The 12,979-nt window shown below is 43.1% G+C and overlaps 1 protein-coding gene across 2 annotated transcripts in view; it reads left to right on the top strand.

The window, feature by feature from the left end:
- Positions 1-4,888: 4,888 nt before the first annotated feature.
- The window catches only part of GSAP (gamma-secretase activating protein), a 44,320-nt gene continuing 36,229 nt past the window's right edge, over positions 4,889-12,979 (top strand). For both annotated transcript variants that reach the window (XM_064142549.1, XM_064142550.1), the window contains exons 1-2: positions 4,889-5,327; positions 9,011-9,084. In XM_064142549.1, the coding sequence (XP_063998619.1) occupies positions 5,243-5,327; positions 9,011-9,084 (159 nt within the window). In that variant the 5' untranslated portion in view covers positions 4,889-5,242. The remainder of the gene's footprint in view (positions 5,328-9,010; positions 9,085-12,979) is intronic.

Here is a 12,979-nt window from a genome sequence, read left to right as displayed (position 1 = left end):
AGTATTGACACAGTCGCCTCACAATGCAAAACGAGGCAAAACTGAAAGATTACAAAGGAAAAAAGGCAAGTTTCTAAACTCTATTGATGAGCAGCTGGAAGAATAAACACAGAGCAAAGAGCTCCTTCAACAGCTGTTGAGACAGTGTGCGCTCAGAGCTTTCATTGGCGCTAGCAGGGGTTAGTCCATGGAAGGAACAAAGGAGCCTTGGAGCCTGGGCCATGGAGGGAGGTGGGAACAAAAAGGCTGCTCGGACCACAGGCAGAGACTTCGTTAGGTCCCATTCTCTTCCTCTCCCTCATGTTGAGGAATACCTTCATTGTTTCAGAAGACTTAATTGACTTGAAACGTGCTATTGGCTTGAGCATGTTATTGACTTCTGTGGAGATATTTGAAAGAAGATGCTCTTCAGTACAAGCATAAACAGTAAGATGGATTTTTTTTTCCTTAGTAGCTGAAAGACTGCTTCCTGTGATTAACTGTTAAACAAAGCGTTGGAATACAGATCCATGAAGAACTAGTATCTGTAATGGACACTGATTGAATTCAGTGAAGCTGCTCCAAATTATGTTAATGTTCTGTGATTAAAGGATACTGAAAAACTCTTGCTCTTGTGCACCGAAATAAATTTGAGTTCAGCACACTTGAATCCCAACCTTTATTTTTACTACCAAAATACTGATTTCTAGTTGTATCTTATTTGTGGTTCCTAGAGGGTTTAATAAGCATATTGACCACCTCCTTGGGGAAAACTATTTATGTGTTTTGTGTTTGGCTGGCTGAAAACATTCTTCAAGGAAGCAACTGTCTAGACAAAATGACAATAAACCCTCTGTTGCTAGAACAGCGGGAAAAGAGGCTACCCTGAGAATGCAGTCGTGAGCTGTTTTCTGGTCTGTCATGTGTTTAAATAACTATTTCAGAGATTAATCCTTCACAAGAAGTCATAAATTCCTGATGCCATACATACTGATGATTTATGGCTTTGTGTGGTTTTTTTTTCTATGAATGAAGCTTTACTCTGTTGAGAAAGATGAAAGATATGTTATAATCATCAGCGCTAGGATGGAGGGCAATGCCTCATCAGCCCCACATTTGTTTCATGGTATGATTTTGTAACTCCTGCTACTTGAACTGTTTAGAAACACAATTAACACAAAATTTGTTGCTAAAAAAAATTATGATGCTGGTCACCACACCATCAGTAGTGCCACTACTACTTTCTGATTTGCTAAGAATTAGAGGCACATCCTCCTGTTGCTAAGATGGGAACAGATCCCTGACTGGAAAAAAAAAAAGACAGAAAATTTTAATCCGTCCTTTTGGGTTTTTCTTCCCCTAAGAGCTTTAGTTTCATATCCCAGATGTTGCTCCATCAGGATCAGCTCCTGTGCCTGCACACAGCTTGAGCCTGGCTCTAGAAACCCAAGCTAAGTGTGATAATCAGAAGAGGAAACTGAGTATAAATAGTAAGTGAAAGCTATGATTTGTTTTTAATGGTGCAAACAGAAAGGAAGCAAGTCAGAGATGGGTTCTAATATTAATTTCACTTGGCAGAGGCAAGACTTTGGGTTGCTTTTTTTTTTTACACCAAGAGTCTTCTCCACCTAGAAACACTGGCAGATGTTATCATACAGCAGACCTTCTGTCTTAGTTCAAAGCCTCCTGAAGAAGGTGCAAGGGTTCGGGGTTTTTTTAAGATGCTTATAGCTTTTGCATCAAGCTTTTAATTTTATGTACCAGCGTAGAGGTATCATACAGTACACTGTGTTAATATTTGAAGTACTCCAAATGAGTCAGCTTTGTGGTTTCTGAGGAATGTGTGGTGTTTCTAGGAATTCAATCTTGGTCTCTAGGCCTGTAGATATGGGCTCCGATGTGCATCGTCAGACTGACAGCTCAAGGAATGATGAGTTTTACACAACAAGCTGTAAATCTGTGGGGGCTTTTTATTTTAGTAGGCACTCCAAGTTTCACTTTAAGGTTAATGGTTACATCAGTTGTCAGCATTTTATGTTTCTGTGGCTAATTTAAATATGCTGACTGCTAAAGCTGACTTTCTCCACGTACTGCAAAAGCAATTTGTTTGTTTGGAAGTGTTTTCTCTGTACTATATAAACTCACAAAGAGGCAGGCAAACCCTCTACCTTCTCTCACAGTGCTTTTTTGGCAGCTGAAGGCAGATCTATGTATTCTTGTCATGACTGTAAATTAAGCTCTTGAGAAATGGCCAAAAAAGCAGTTTATACAAGCTTAATTAGTTCTCTTTGAAATATTATTCACCTTGTAGGACACAGTCCACTTTCCTTATGATTTCCCTTTTATTCATAGCACGGATTACATACTAGAAATGAAAGACTGAGACTGATATTTATACCAGAAGGGATTTTTGGTCATTCTTATATATAATTGTGTGAGAATTATTGAGGAAGTACAAATAAATGCATCACGAAATCATAATAACATTCTCAAAGGCTAGCACCAGTGCTGGACCTTAAGACTTATGTGGAAACCTTTACCACTTGACCCAAAGAAACTGGCAGAAGTAATATTTTTTTTAATGTGAATAAGCCATTGGAAAATACTTGAATTCAAATGATTTGTTGGACAATGGAGAAACCTATGAATCCTAACTGCAGTACTGGGAAGACTGACCTCAGTTCTACACGAGTTATAAACATTTGTCCTGTCTTTCCAGATTCACTCCTCCTCATTCTTGTTCTGGCTCCTGAGTCCTATCAGTTCCTCCAGCTCCTGCAGGCATCATCTTCCCCTGCTCTCTGTGGTTGCTCTTCTCATGTTTCTGTATCACTAAATCTTGATAATCATCATCCCTTCCTGTTTCTCAAATCTCTTAATCTGTCATGACGCCACTCCCTTCTTTTAACTGAAAAGACAGGGAAACTTCTGGGAGAATTTTTCTTGCATTAGTCTCAGGGACTGACATCAGAGAAGGTTCCAGGTTCTGGGATGATGCAGTGGAGGTGAGGTCTCACTCTATGCCAGGAGTGTCAAGAAAGCAGATTTATAAACTTCAGCGAGATAATGCAAACATACTGGCCATAGAAAAATAATGAAGAGTCCTTTGCAGTGCAAACATGGTCTGAATGGAATAATAAATTCCTCAACAAGAAAAGCTTCTCCTACCACACACCATGAAGTCTTTACTAGTGCAGACTTCTGGCAATATGTACAAACTCTTCCAGTCTTTTCCCAAATAAAGACTGTAGAACAGATCCTATGCATAGACCACAAGTGACTGTACCTCCACCACAATTACTTTTCTACATAGCTAGTCACCAGTTCCAGTTTCCTTTAATCATGTTACTCAGCTTAAGTTCAATGACAGAATGGCAGGCTCTGCAGTTCCTCTGGCTAACTGATTCCATGCAGTGTCCAAAAGGCTCTTTGCATTCTGTGCAAGGTAGTCTATTGGAACAGCATTGCCACAACTCTCAGTCTGCAACTATCAGAGAACGATTTACCCACCAGTTAAATGAGCTCTCTTTCAAAAACTTTAACAACTGACATGTTTGATTTTGAAACAAAAGAGCAGTGGCAGGTGTCTTCATTTGGCTTGGTTTAGTTTGGCTTGGCTTTTTCAGATGCAAGACCACCAAGCTAGGCCGCTATACTTTTCCTTTTTCGTTTGAAATGCCTGCTGTTACAGTCAGACTCTGTTACTCACCTCTACATTTCTTTTTGTTTTACTTTACAGCAGAACCCAAATTCTGCCACTCAGCTTCGCCCTGGCCTTAAATGCACTCTATATAGGTCCGAGCATAGCTTTTCTTCCATGTAAAAATCTTCCTTTTTGCACATAGTTGCAGAGTGAGTCATTTTATTGGCTTTATTTCCCTCTTTTGCTTGCCTCTCTGGTTGTGTCATTCCCAAATGCTCATAATCACGAATTAGCCCCACCTCATTTCTTTAAAAAATGCATCCATTTGGGACCTTTTGACTGTTTTCCACTTTTTTCCTCTGAAATAAACACTCCAGGCATACTTATGAGCTTTATTTCAAAACAGTGAAAATATAAGCTGAAATTCTTGCACAACCACTGGATCCAAGGAGCTTCACGAAGAATGTGGATTGTGAAACTTGTATAACGTTGTAGAAGTTGGCAACAGGGAGTTTGAGAAGATACGTTCGTCTGCTTTGCATTTTGACCATCACTTTGCAGGTGTACCTGATTACATAGGTGCAAAGCTTAGCAATGACAGCAAAAGCTTGGTACTGAATTAGCTCTTAGAACAGGCTCCAGCTATTCAGTACTCTGAGTGCGTCTAGCTCGGTGTGTGTCTTTACGAGCCATCCACTCTGGTATCACTTGCGGCTGGCTGGCACCAGCCAGCACATGTCAGAAAGGAAATGGTAATTAGAGGCAGGCTGTAGATAACCATGCAGCAGCATCTTATCAGTGCTGCAAATATTTTTAAAAGCTAAAAAAAAAAAAACCCACAAACAAACCCAAGCAAATGAACCACAAAATTCCTTAGGGTTACCCTAAGGTTTACCTCCTTTGCTAACAGGCAGATGAAAGCAGGCCCAGGCCCGGCTGAGCCGGAGAGGACGTGCCAGAGGAGCTCTGCTGGAGCAGTTTGCAGAGACGCTCGATCTGCTCAACGAGTCATTTCAGAGAGCACAATCTCAGACAACAGGGATGCTGATGGACGCTCCGGAAAACACCTGACACTCTCAGGGGGAACCCAGGGAGGCTAACATGATTGGTACCTGCTAATCACAGGACAACAGATGGCTGTAGCTTGATATCAGACTTCACCCAAGGTACCCTAAACCGGTGAGTGAAGCTCTATAACCGCTCACCCTGTCTTCCAGCGCGTCACGGCGGGGAGCCAGGGCTCCGGCTCCAGCGGGAAAACCAGGGCCTTCGCGTCCACCTGCAGCCTCTCGGTCACCTGCGCACAGGCTGCCCCCTGTTGCAAGACTCGAGGGCGCCGTCCCTGCTGCCCTCGTCGCCGAGGAAGCAGAACACGTCGGGGCGCTACCGGCACCACCGGAACCCCGCAGTGAAAGCGGGGACGGGGGAAGGCGGGAACACGCCCAGCCACTCCGCGCCTCCGCCGCCTGAGTGACACCCGCCCTGCCCAGTGCACTTAGAGGTGGCCCCGGCGGGCGGGCGCATGGCGGCGGGCGGTGCCCGCCCCGGAGGAGCCAGTGCCAGCGCTGGACGAGCGGGGTGCTCCGCCACCTTGGCTGGCCAGGGCGACAGGAGGGCGCTATGCTGCTGCACCTGGTAGCCGAGTTTGACTTGCAGAGGGATGTGGTGCCCTGGCTGGTGGCGCGGGGCTGGGCCGCGGCTCTAGGTAATGCCGCGGCGGGTGGCGCTGCGCCGCGGGCTCTGCCACCGCGGGGCCGCCTGCTCCCGAGCTCCTCGGGGAAGGCCGAGCACAGTCCTCTTCCTCTCTCCGCCTGCTGGCTCCCAGTCGCTCCCGTGCGCTGCTCGGGGCAGACAGAGAAGTGGGCTCTGAAGCGAGAGCTCCTGTGTGCTGGCTCCGCAGGGGCTTGCGCCCTAGGTTGCGCCTTCCAGTCAGGGCCGCAGCGCCTCCGGCTACGGTGGGGATTGAGGGTAATGGCGGCGGCGGGGAGCTGCCGGTAGGCTTTGGGGAGCGGCCGCTGGCCCCTTCTCGGCGAGGCTCCAATACAGCGAGCTCTGGCCGCCCCCGCAGTCCGCAGCCGCAGCGGGGCGAGTCCTCGGGTGCCTGTGGCCGGGGGACTCAAGTCTGAGAGCTTTGACGTCTCCCAAGGCAGTTTGCGTGTATGCAACCTTCTGCCGCTCGTCTCTTTCCTCTGCTGCTTCGCGCTTTTTGGTTTTTCTTCTTCCCCCCCCCCCCCCCCCAAAAGACTTGTAGCTTGACACCCTCTGCCTTTCTGAGAGGGGGGAGAAAGCCCCAACTAACCACAAACGCTTTTGTGTACGTGATAAATGAGTGATAGTTAAAATTAGACCAGTGTTAGCTGTCACAGGAGCAGCGTGGCGAGTGCCTGATGTAGTGGTTGGAAAAACAGAAGGACCCTTCTTGTGTTCTTGCCCGTGTGGGTTTCTAGTTGTGTTATCATTCATCTGCAGGGCAGCAAGCTCAGTTCTGCTTATCAGAAACCAGATGTAGCTCAAAAAAAGATGGTGCTGTAGTAATTACTGTTTCAGTACAACTGGATGATTGTTGATGCACTGCTGGATGAACCTCGGCACCTCTGAATGCTTTTCATAGTATCATAGTATCATCACAGTATCATCAGGGTTGGAAGAGACCTCACAGATCATCGAGTCCAACCCTTTACCACAGAGCTCAAGGCTAGACCATGGCACCAAGTGCCACGTCCAACCTTGAGTTTTCATTAACTCAAAATATTTAGCTTGCTTCCCGCGTCGAGGGGCTGTTATCAGATCGTTGAATAAGCACTTGCTTAGAGGTAAACCTCTAGAAGTATCATCTTTTGGTTTTATTAAAGAAAAAATTTACTAAGCCATCGGTTATAGTATCTGTTAATGCCAGAGAGTTTGCTGAACAGCAGTTGAGTACTGCTTGAGAGGACATTCTGAAATTCTCCATGCATAATCAATTAATCTGGGAATTTATGAGTTCATCTGCGATGAATTCGGTGAGTCAGTCATTGCCTTTATGTCCTCAGAATCTCAAAATGGTGCTGATCTGGGAGAGGGACAACTGCAGTCACCTTTTTAAATGTAGTGTAGCATCTTTATTCAGTAACTAAACTGAAGGTGCATCTGATCAGGTACCAGCATTGCTATATCACACTTGAACTTTTGTCTGTGTATGCTGACTTTCCCCTTATGTAGTGCAGATAGGGGCTGCCCAGGGAGGTGGTGGAGGCACCGTCCCTGGAGGTGTTCAAGAAAAGACTGGATGGAGCACTTAGTGCTATGGTCTAGTTGACTGGATAGGGATGGGTGATAGGTTGGACTGGATGATCTTGGAGGTCTCTTCCAACCTGTTTGATTCTGTGATTCTATGATATATTGGGAATGTGAAGGTGGCAGGTAGGATTTGAAAAGATTCACTTAAACATCAAATAAATGCCAATTTGCAGAAAGCAAATCATTGGGAGTTGTGGTGCTTTTGTGCCAGTGGTTTCAGATGTAGTTGTTCGTATTTATTGTTTTCTTTGCCAAGGACTTCAAACCCTTGGTAGTGTGTGAGAATTTCTTATTGCATGAGAGTTGGGAGTAGCTATGATGCGAGGAGGGCAGTGTGTGAAAAGAACCGGCTTCATACCCCTCGTTTTTGTATGATCTGCTTATAATGACCTTCAGGAAATCGAACACTGCATTCTCCTATGTTGATAAGTGCTGTTTGTTGGACAGACTGCTTGGGTTAGTTCTTTTTCAGCCTTTCATCTGCTGGTCTCAGTTGTGGAGATGAGGAAGAAGCGATTCTACACCCCAAGTTTTACTGCAGTAAACAGTAAAACCTTCTGCTGCTTCTTTGGCTCCATATTCTCATCTACAATGTTCAGTGACATAAAACTCCTTTCTAACAGTGAACTACTGCGGTTCCATTCTACTCCTTAGCTTTTTCAACCTTTAACATCTCTGTGTGAGATGTTCATTGGCATGGAGCTTTCTTGTGCACTTAAATGTTCTGATGAAGAATTGCACAAGAGAAAAGTGTGAAGACAGTTAATATTAATCTTGAAAGTTTGAGGTGATGATTAAGTTCTGGAAAGTTTCCAGTAACAGAAGAGCAGAATATGTGCTTATCTGAGACTTTCTCAGTCATCACCATCTAGCCCTGAAGTAGTGGCACTGCAGTGTGCTTTGATCTGAAACCAGCAGAAAGTGATGTGTTGAGTGTATGCTAAGGATTTTCTTTGTACTTCCCCAGCAAATACAGAATTTCTTTCCTTTTAGTAATACTTGGGAAAAGTGTTTTGTTAGCACTGCAAGTTGTACAAGCCAGTTTATGCTTGTGAAACTTAGCTTTCACGTCTCTTTGTTCTGTCATTGCTTCATGATATCTGCAAGTCATTGGCACTGATTTTGACAGAACGTTCGCCCAGGGTTGTGCAGAACTCTGTTGATGCTGACTGACTACAGGCTACCTTTGTCTGAAAACTAGGACTATTCATGCAAGGACAGAATTCCCACTTTCAGTGAGAGTCCCATCTGTCATGAAGGCATTTTTGGAGGCTGCAGCAGTTAGAAGACAGAAAAGCAGCATCAGGAAAGCATGCATTTTGGTCATCTTTAGTATGACATTTTTTTTCCTGGTGTTTTCCTTTACTTTTTACTTAGTGTTCTGCTGTCTGGATGTGCTCTTTTCTTTCTGCATCCATTCTAGATATTTGCTCAGGTATCTCCTTTTTGACCTGACTATTTCATTCATATCCCATATCATATCTCTTGTCCTCTATTTCTTAATTCCCTTGTGCCTGTAGTGTATTTCATATATATATATATATATATATATGTATATGTATAAAATCTCTTTTGGTTCCTGGGTTGGGTGAGTGGGGCAGGGAAGCATTGTGTTGTTGGAAGGACTGTTTATTTCCAAGCAGTTCTATAGGAGGTTCAAGGGGCAGGTGGCAGTAGTGATGCTTTTCCTCAGGCTAGTTCTGTCTTGCTGTAGTGTTCTGAGGGCTGAAGTCCTTAACGGCTTGAGTCCTTTGTTGTACGTAATGGTTAGATGCATTTCTTTTTTCTGTGAATGGAGGGTAGTGAAAAAGCACTTTCCATTTACATCACAAATTGTAGTGGCCATTAGAATCACAAGAGCTTATGTAAATATTTTTTTTCCTGTGTGTTTTGAAACCCCTCAACTATTTTGTGTCTTGAGTTTGTCATATTTAAATCATGGTGTAAGAAACATTCTCCCTCTCCTTTCAGAAGGCAGCAATTTCGGCATGTATGAAGAATTATTTCTGTGTAGAAGTGTAGTTAGTATCTGTGCTTGAAGTGTGCATCACTTACATGACAAAGCAGGTGAAATGAGAATCCTTTACCTTGTGGTGCTTATCATTTCAGATACTTCTGAGAAGCCATCAACCATCTATGTTGTAAATGTTGAGAGGAATGGAAAAATTATTTATACCTGGAAGGTAAGGCTGTCTTAGAGTGCAGCAGAGAATAACACTGTGTGTGTGTCTATGCCTGACTCAGTCCTTGTGATTTATATGGATTCTAGTGAAGGTTAGAACATGACAACTCAATTGATTATGACTTGGGGGTTGGGCAATGGGAAAACATCCATCTCCACTTCAGACAAAGGTTAGAAGTGATGAAATGGAATGTCAAGTATTGACCTAGGTAATTCCATATAATTTTTGCAGGGTTTGTTTTTGTATTTTGAGGTGGGGAGAGGGGCTGAATCTCCCCCTGAATAAAATGCCATTTCTTTAATACATAAGCATGTAAGCAGCATGCTCTTTCACTCTCAAAATCTCTCAGAGAAGTCTGACTATTAAATTCCTTTGTACTACTTTAGTCAAATACATTTCTTCTCCCAATAAATATGTTAAAATGTCATTTATCTGATGCTAACTCTGCTCTGCCTTTCTTTGTTACTTTAAGATTAATCTGTAGTGCTTTATTGCAAGTAGTCTGAAGTAATGTTGTTTATTTGATATCTTGAAGTATCTGGAGTTGTTCTTTTTAACATAGGTCTCTGCTCTCCATGGCATATGTATAGCTTTTAGGTTGAAACTCCTGTAGTTCCAAGAGGTTTTTTTAAAGGTTTGAGAAGTTTTCTCCTTGATGAGCCAATCTGTGCTTCTTTTCTGTGCATCCCTGAGAAATCTGTAGAACCCAACTGTATTCTGGAGGATCTTGGTTCTTGAAGCAGATAGATTCTTGGAGCAGAGAGCAGACTCCGGTAGAATAGGGCTGCCTTTCATTCGTCTTCAGCTCAACAATGCTAAAACTCTCCAGCTTCCTCGGGGTTAAGGGAAGAGGTGAGGCCTCCATCAAGGTGTAACACATTTTAACTGTGGCTGGATGTTTCCTTTAGTACAAGCATAGGGAGGGGAGTCTGTACAAGACAACAGTAATCATACAAACATGTCAAACACAATGTCAAATTGTGTTCTTTGTCATTGTCCAAAGCTTTAGAAAGACTTAATGAAAGTAGCCTATCTAGCTTTCAACAGGAGATCTGGTACCGCAGGTGTGTGTTGTTGCTGCTTTGTCCAGCTGCCTTGTATGCTCTTCAGGCTCTGAACTGGCACAAGGGTGAGCTGTAGACTGGGGCTCACACATCTAAGCATAGGTGTCTGCCTATGTGCTAGGAGTCTAACCTCCTGTTGTAGTCAGTAGGTTAGAGAACTGGCCACTTGTGGCCTGTACATTGAGAGAAGATGTGTGGGGTGGAGGAGGTGGACAAATGCCTGCTAAACTCCATTGACTGAGTAGGCCAATGACTCTAAGGAGGATTTAGACACCTAGACTTAGTTCCCTGAACCTAGGGATAAAGGGTACATGGCAACCCACTAAAAATGTTCATTATAGTTTCTCTTTGCAAATTTTGGGAATGAAGTGACCCCTGCAGCCCGTGTGGTAGGAATGTTTGGATGACAAGGCCTGAGAACTGGAATTACCAAACTGCTCAACTGTGCTGCAGCTTGCACTTCTGAAATACCATCTTGAGATGCTGTGCTGCTTCTTTTTGTGTTCTCTTACCACGATAAACTAGTGAGATCTTTTTCTCCTGAGTGAGTCAGCCTGCTAAAGAAGCAGCATCTATTTATTCTTCTTTTGAGAAGGATGCTGACATCTTGTGTTTGCTTCTGCTGTGTTACAGGCAATGGGAAAACTGAAAGATGCTTCCTGTGCTTTTCTCACAGAGACTGAATGTCTCTGCAGGTGGTCTTACATGAAGTATGTGATGCTTCTCCCAGAGAGAAATTGTTCATAGTGTGTGGTACACGTTTGTTTCTGAGATCAAGAAAAATTTTGTTCATCAGCCGAAAGTGTCGGTACCCATTGAGATTCTGTTGATGTCAGTGGGAGTCAACACATCCATGGTTGTCTGGGTGCATGAGAACATGGGAGTATGTCTGGACAACATGGGAGTCTGTCTGCCCTAAAGCTTATGTTAGTCTGGGTGGCTTTATATTGGTAGGAGCACGTGTGATGGCCCAGGCTGTTGCTGCATAGCACTCACCCAGGGTCCTGAACAGGCTGGATCTTGAGTTGCTGATGCTGTGTCTCTTGTGGTGCCCTTTGTTCAGTTATGTCTGTGCCAGCTGCACTCACACCTTGAGACTGTGACATCTTAAAGTAGGACAGTATGTTTTCTTCTCAAAACCAGAATGCTAAAACCCAGCAAAGGTTGTGTGTCTGCCTCTCTTTTTAATCTTCACTACTGACTTAAGGATTTCGTCCAAATGTTTCCTTTTCTGAAGCACTACACTGGCAGTGTGTAGGTATAGTTCTGTGCTTTGGAATTGACTATAAGCTTGTAAGAGTATCATCCATTCATATTTACATAGAATAAAAAAGTCTTGTTGTATGCACCTTGGCAAATGAAAAGTGAGTTTAGGTCCCAGTTTGACACTTCTTTTAAACTTTTATAAAGTTGTTGTAAAACACTTTGCTGTTTTCTGCTGATGTGCATTATCACATTGGAAAGCTTACCTGAGGAAAACAGGCTGCTGTCTCTGTGAATCATACTGAGTTGAGACACCTTAATCTCTCTCTTTTTTTCCCTCTTTCTTCTTCCCCTCCTCATGATAAACTGTCTGTAACTAATGAGCCACCACTTTGCAAGACTCAGCTGTGTCTGTAAGACTTTCCTGTGGGTTTTATAGCAGACAGCTTTAACCCATGACATTGTCAGTGAGGACAGTGCTCAAACAAGCATGGAAACTAAACTGAGCTGCCCTAGCTTGTTTCCTAATGCATACAAATAGAAAACAACCTTTGTCTGCTGAGTAGAAGAAAGTCAATTACATTCTGCATGAAATCAGGGGAAGGTGAAGAACAGGCATTATTTTTAAGCTCATTTTAGAGTACTGCATTGTGCTGTAGTTTTGACAGCATCTCTTTTGTAACACTGATGGTGTAAAGGAAGATAATTTTTTTTCTAGTGTCAGCACTTCTGTTTTGCAAGACAAGAATCTTTAAACATGAAGCATTTCAGCTTATGCATAGGTACGGGCACTGGTGGAGTGCTGTTGCCATCCTTGTAAAGTACATTTTTCAGTGCTAAGTACAGAGGATGTTAGCATTTCAGACACACTTGGAAAGAACGGTTATTTGTGAAAGCACTTGCTGAACCTTCAATTAGGAGGCCTGAAGTGTGTGTCTTAATATAAAGACATTTTGTTTTCCTTGTTCAAATGGGAAATCAAAGACTTTTGTCATTACCACAACAATAATGAAACGCTGAGAAACAGCCCCCTTAGGAAGAGAATACTCAGGCTTTTGTTTTGACTTCACAAGGCAGGGTGCCTTAACTTTTTAAATAACCACAGATTTCTCCCCTCTCCACTCAAGCTGTAGTTAAAAACAATGATGCTTACTGTTTGAGTACAAGCTTATGTAGCTGGATTCAATTTCAACTGTTTAGCAATTTAGTGCCTCTACCTAGAGTACATGACTTCAGCTTGATTTGATATGCAATATATATACAGCCAAGCAGAACTTACTCTAATTTTTTGTATTGAAATTATGTTTAAAAAATTAAAGCATAGTAAAAATGACCAAGAAGAAAAAGTTTGTATTTCTATTATCCTAGAAGTGCCCCTAAGAAATGATTTTATGTTATTATTCACAAGCTAGAAAGGATGTGTATTATATTACTTCTCAAAGGCAGCAGCCTAACGGTGTCATCTGAGCTTGTGAAATATATTTAGCTTTCAAACAATCGTTTCCTAAGGCAGATTTGAAATGTTTAATCTTTTTTTTTAGCAACCAGGTCATTGGAAGCTGTGTTTGATGTTTCTGTGCTCACCGTTGGAGCAGTGACCCATGAGTTGGTGGGGTTTGGAATACAGA

The sequence above is a fragment of the Pogoniulus pusillus genome, chromosome 4 (genome assembly GCF_015220805.1).
Source record: "Pogoniulus pusillus isolate bPogPus1 chromosome 4, bPogPus1.pri, whole genome shotgun sequence".
NCBI classification, from domain to species: domain Eukaryota; kingdom Metazoa; phylum Chordata; class Aves; order Piciformes; family Lybiidae; genus Pogoniulus; species Pogoniulus pusillus.
The sequence above is the reverse complement of the archived record's forward strand: the minus strand, read 5'-3'. Positions and strand labels throughout refer to the sequence as shown.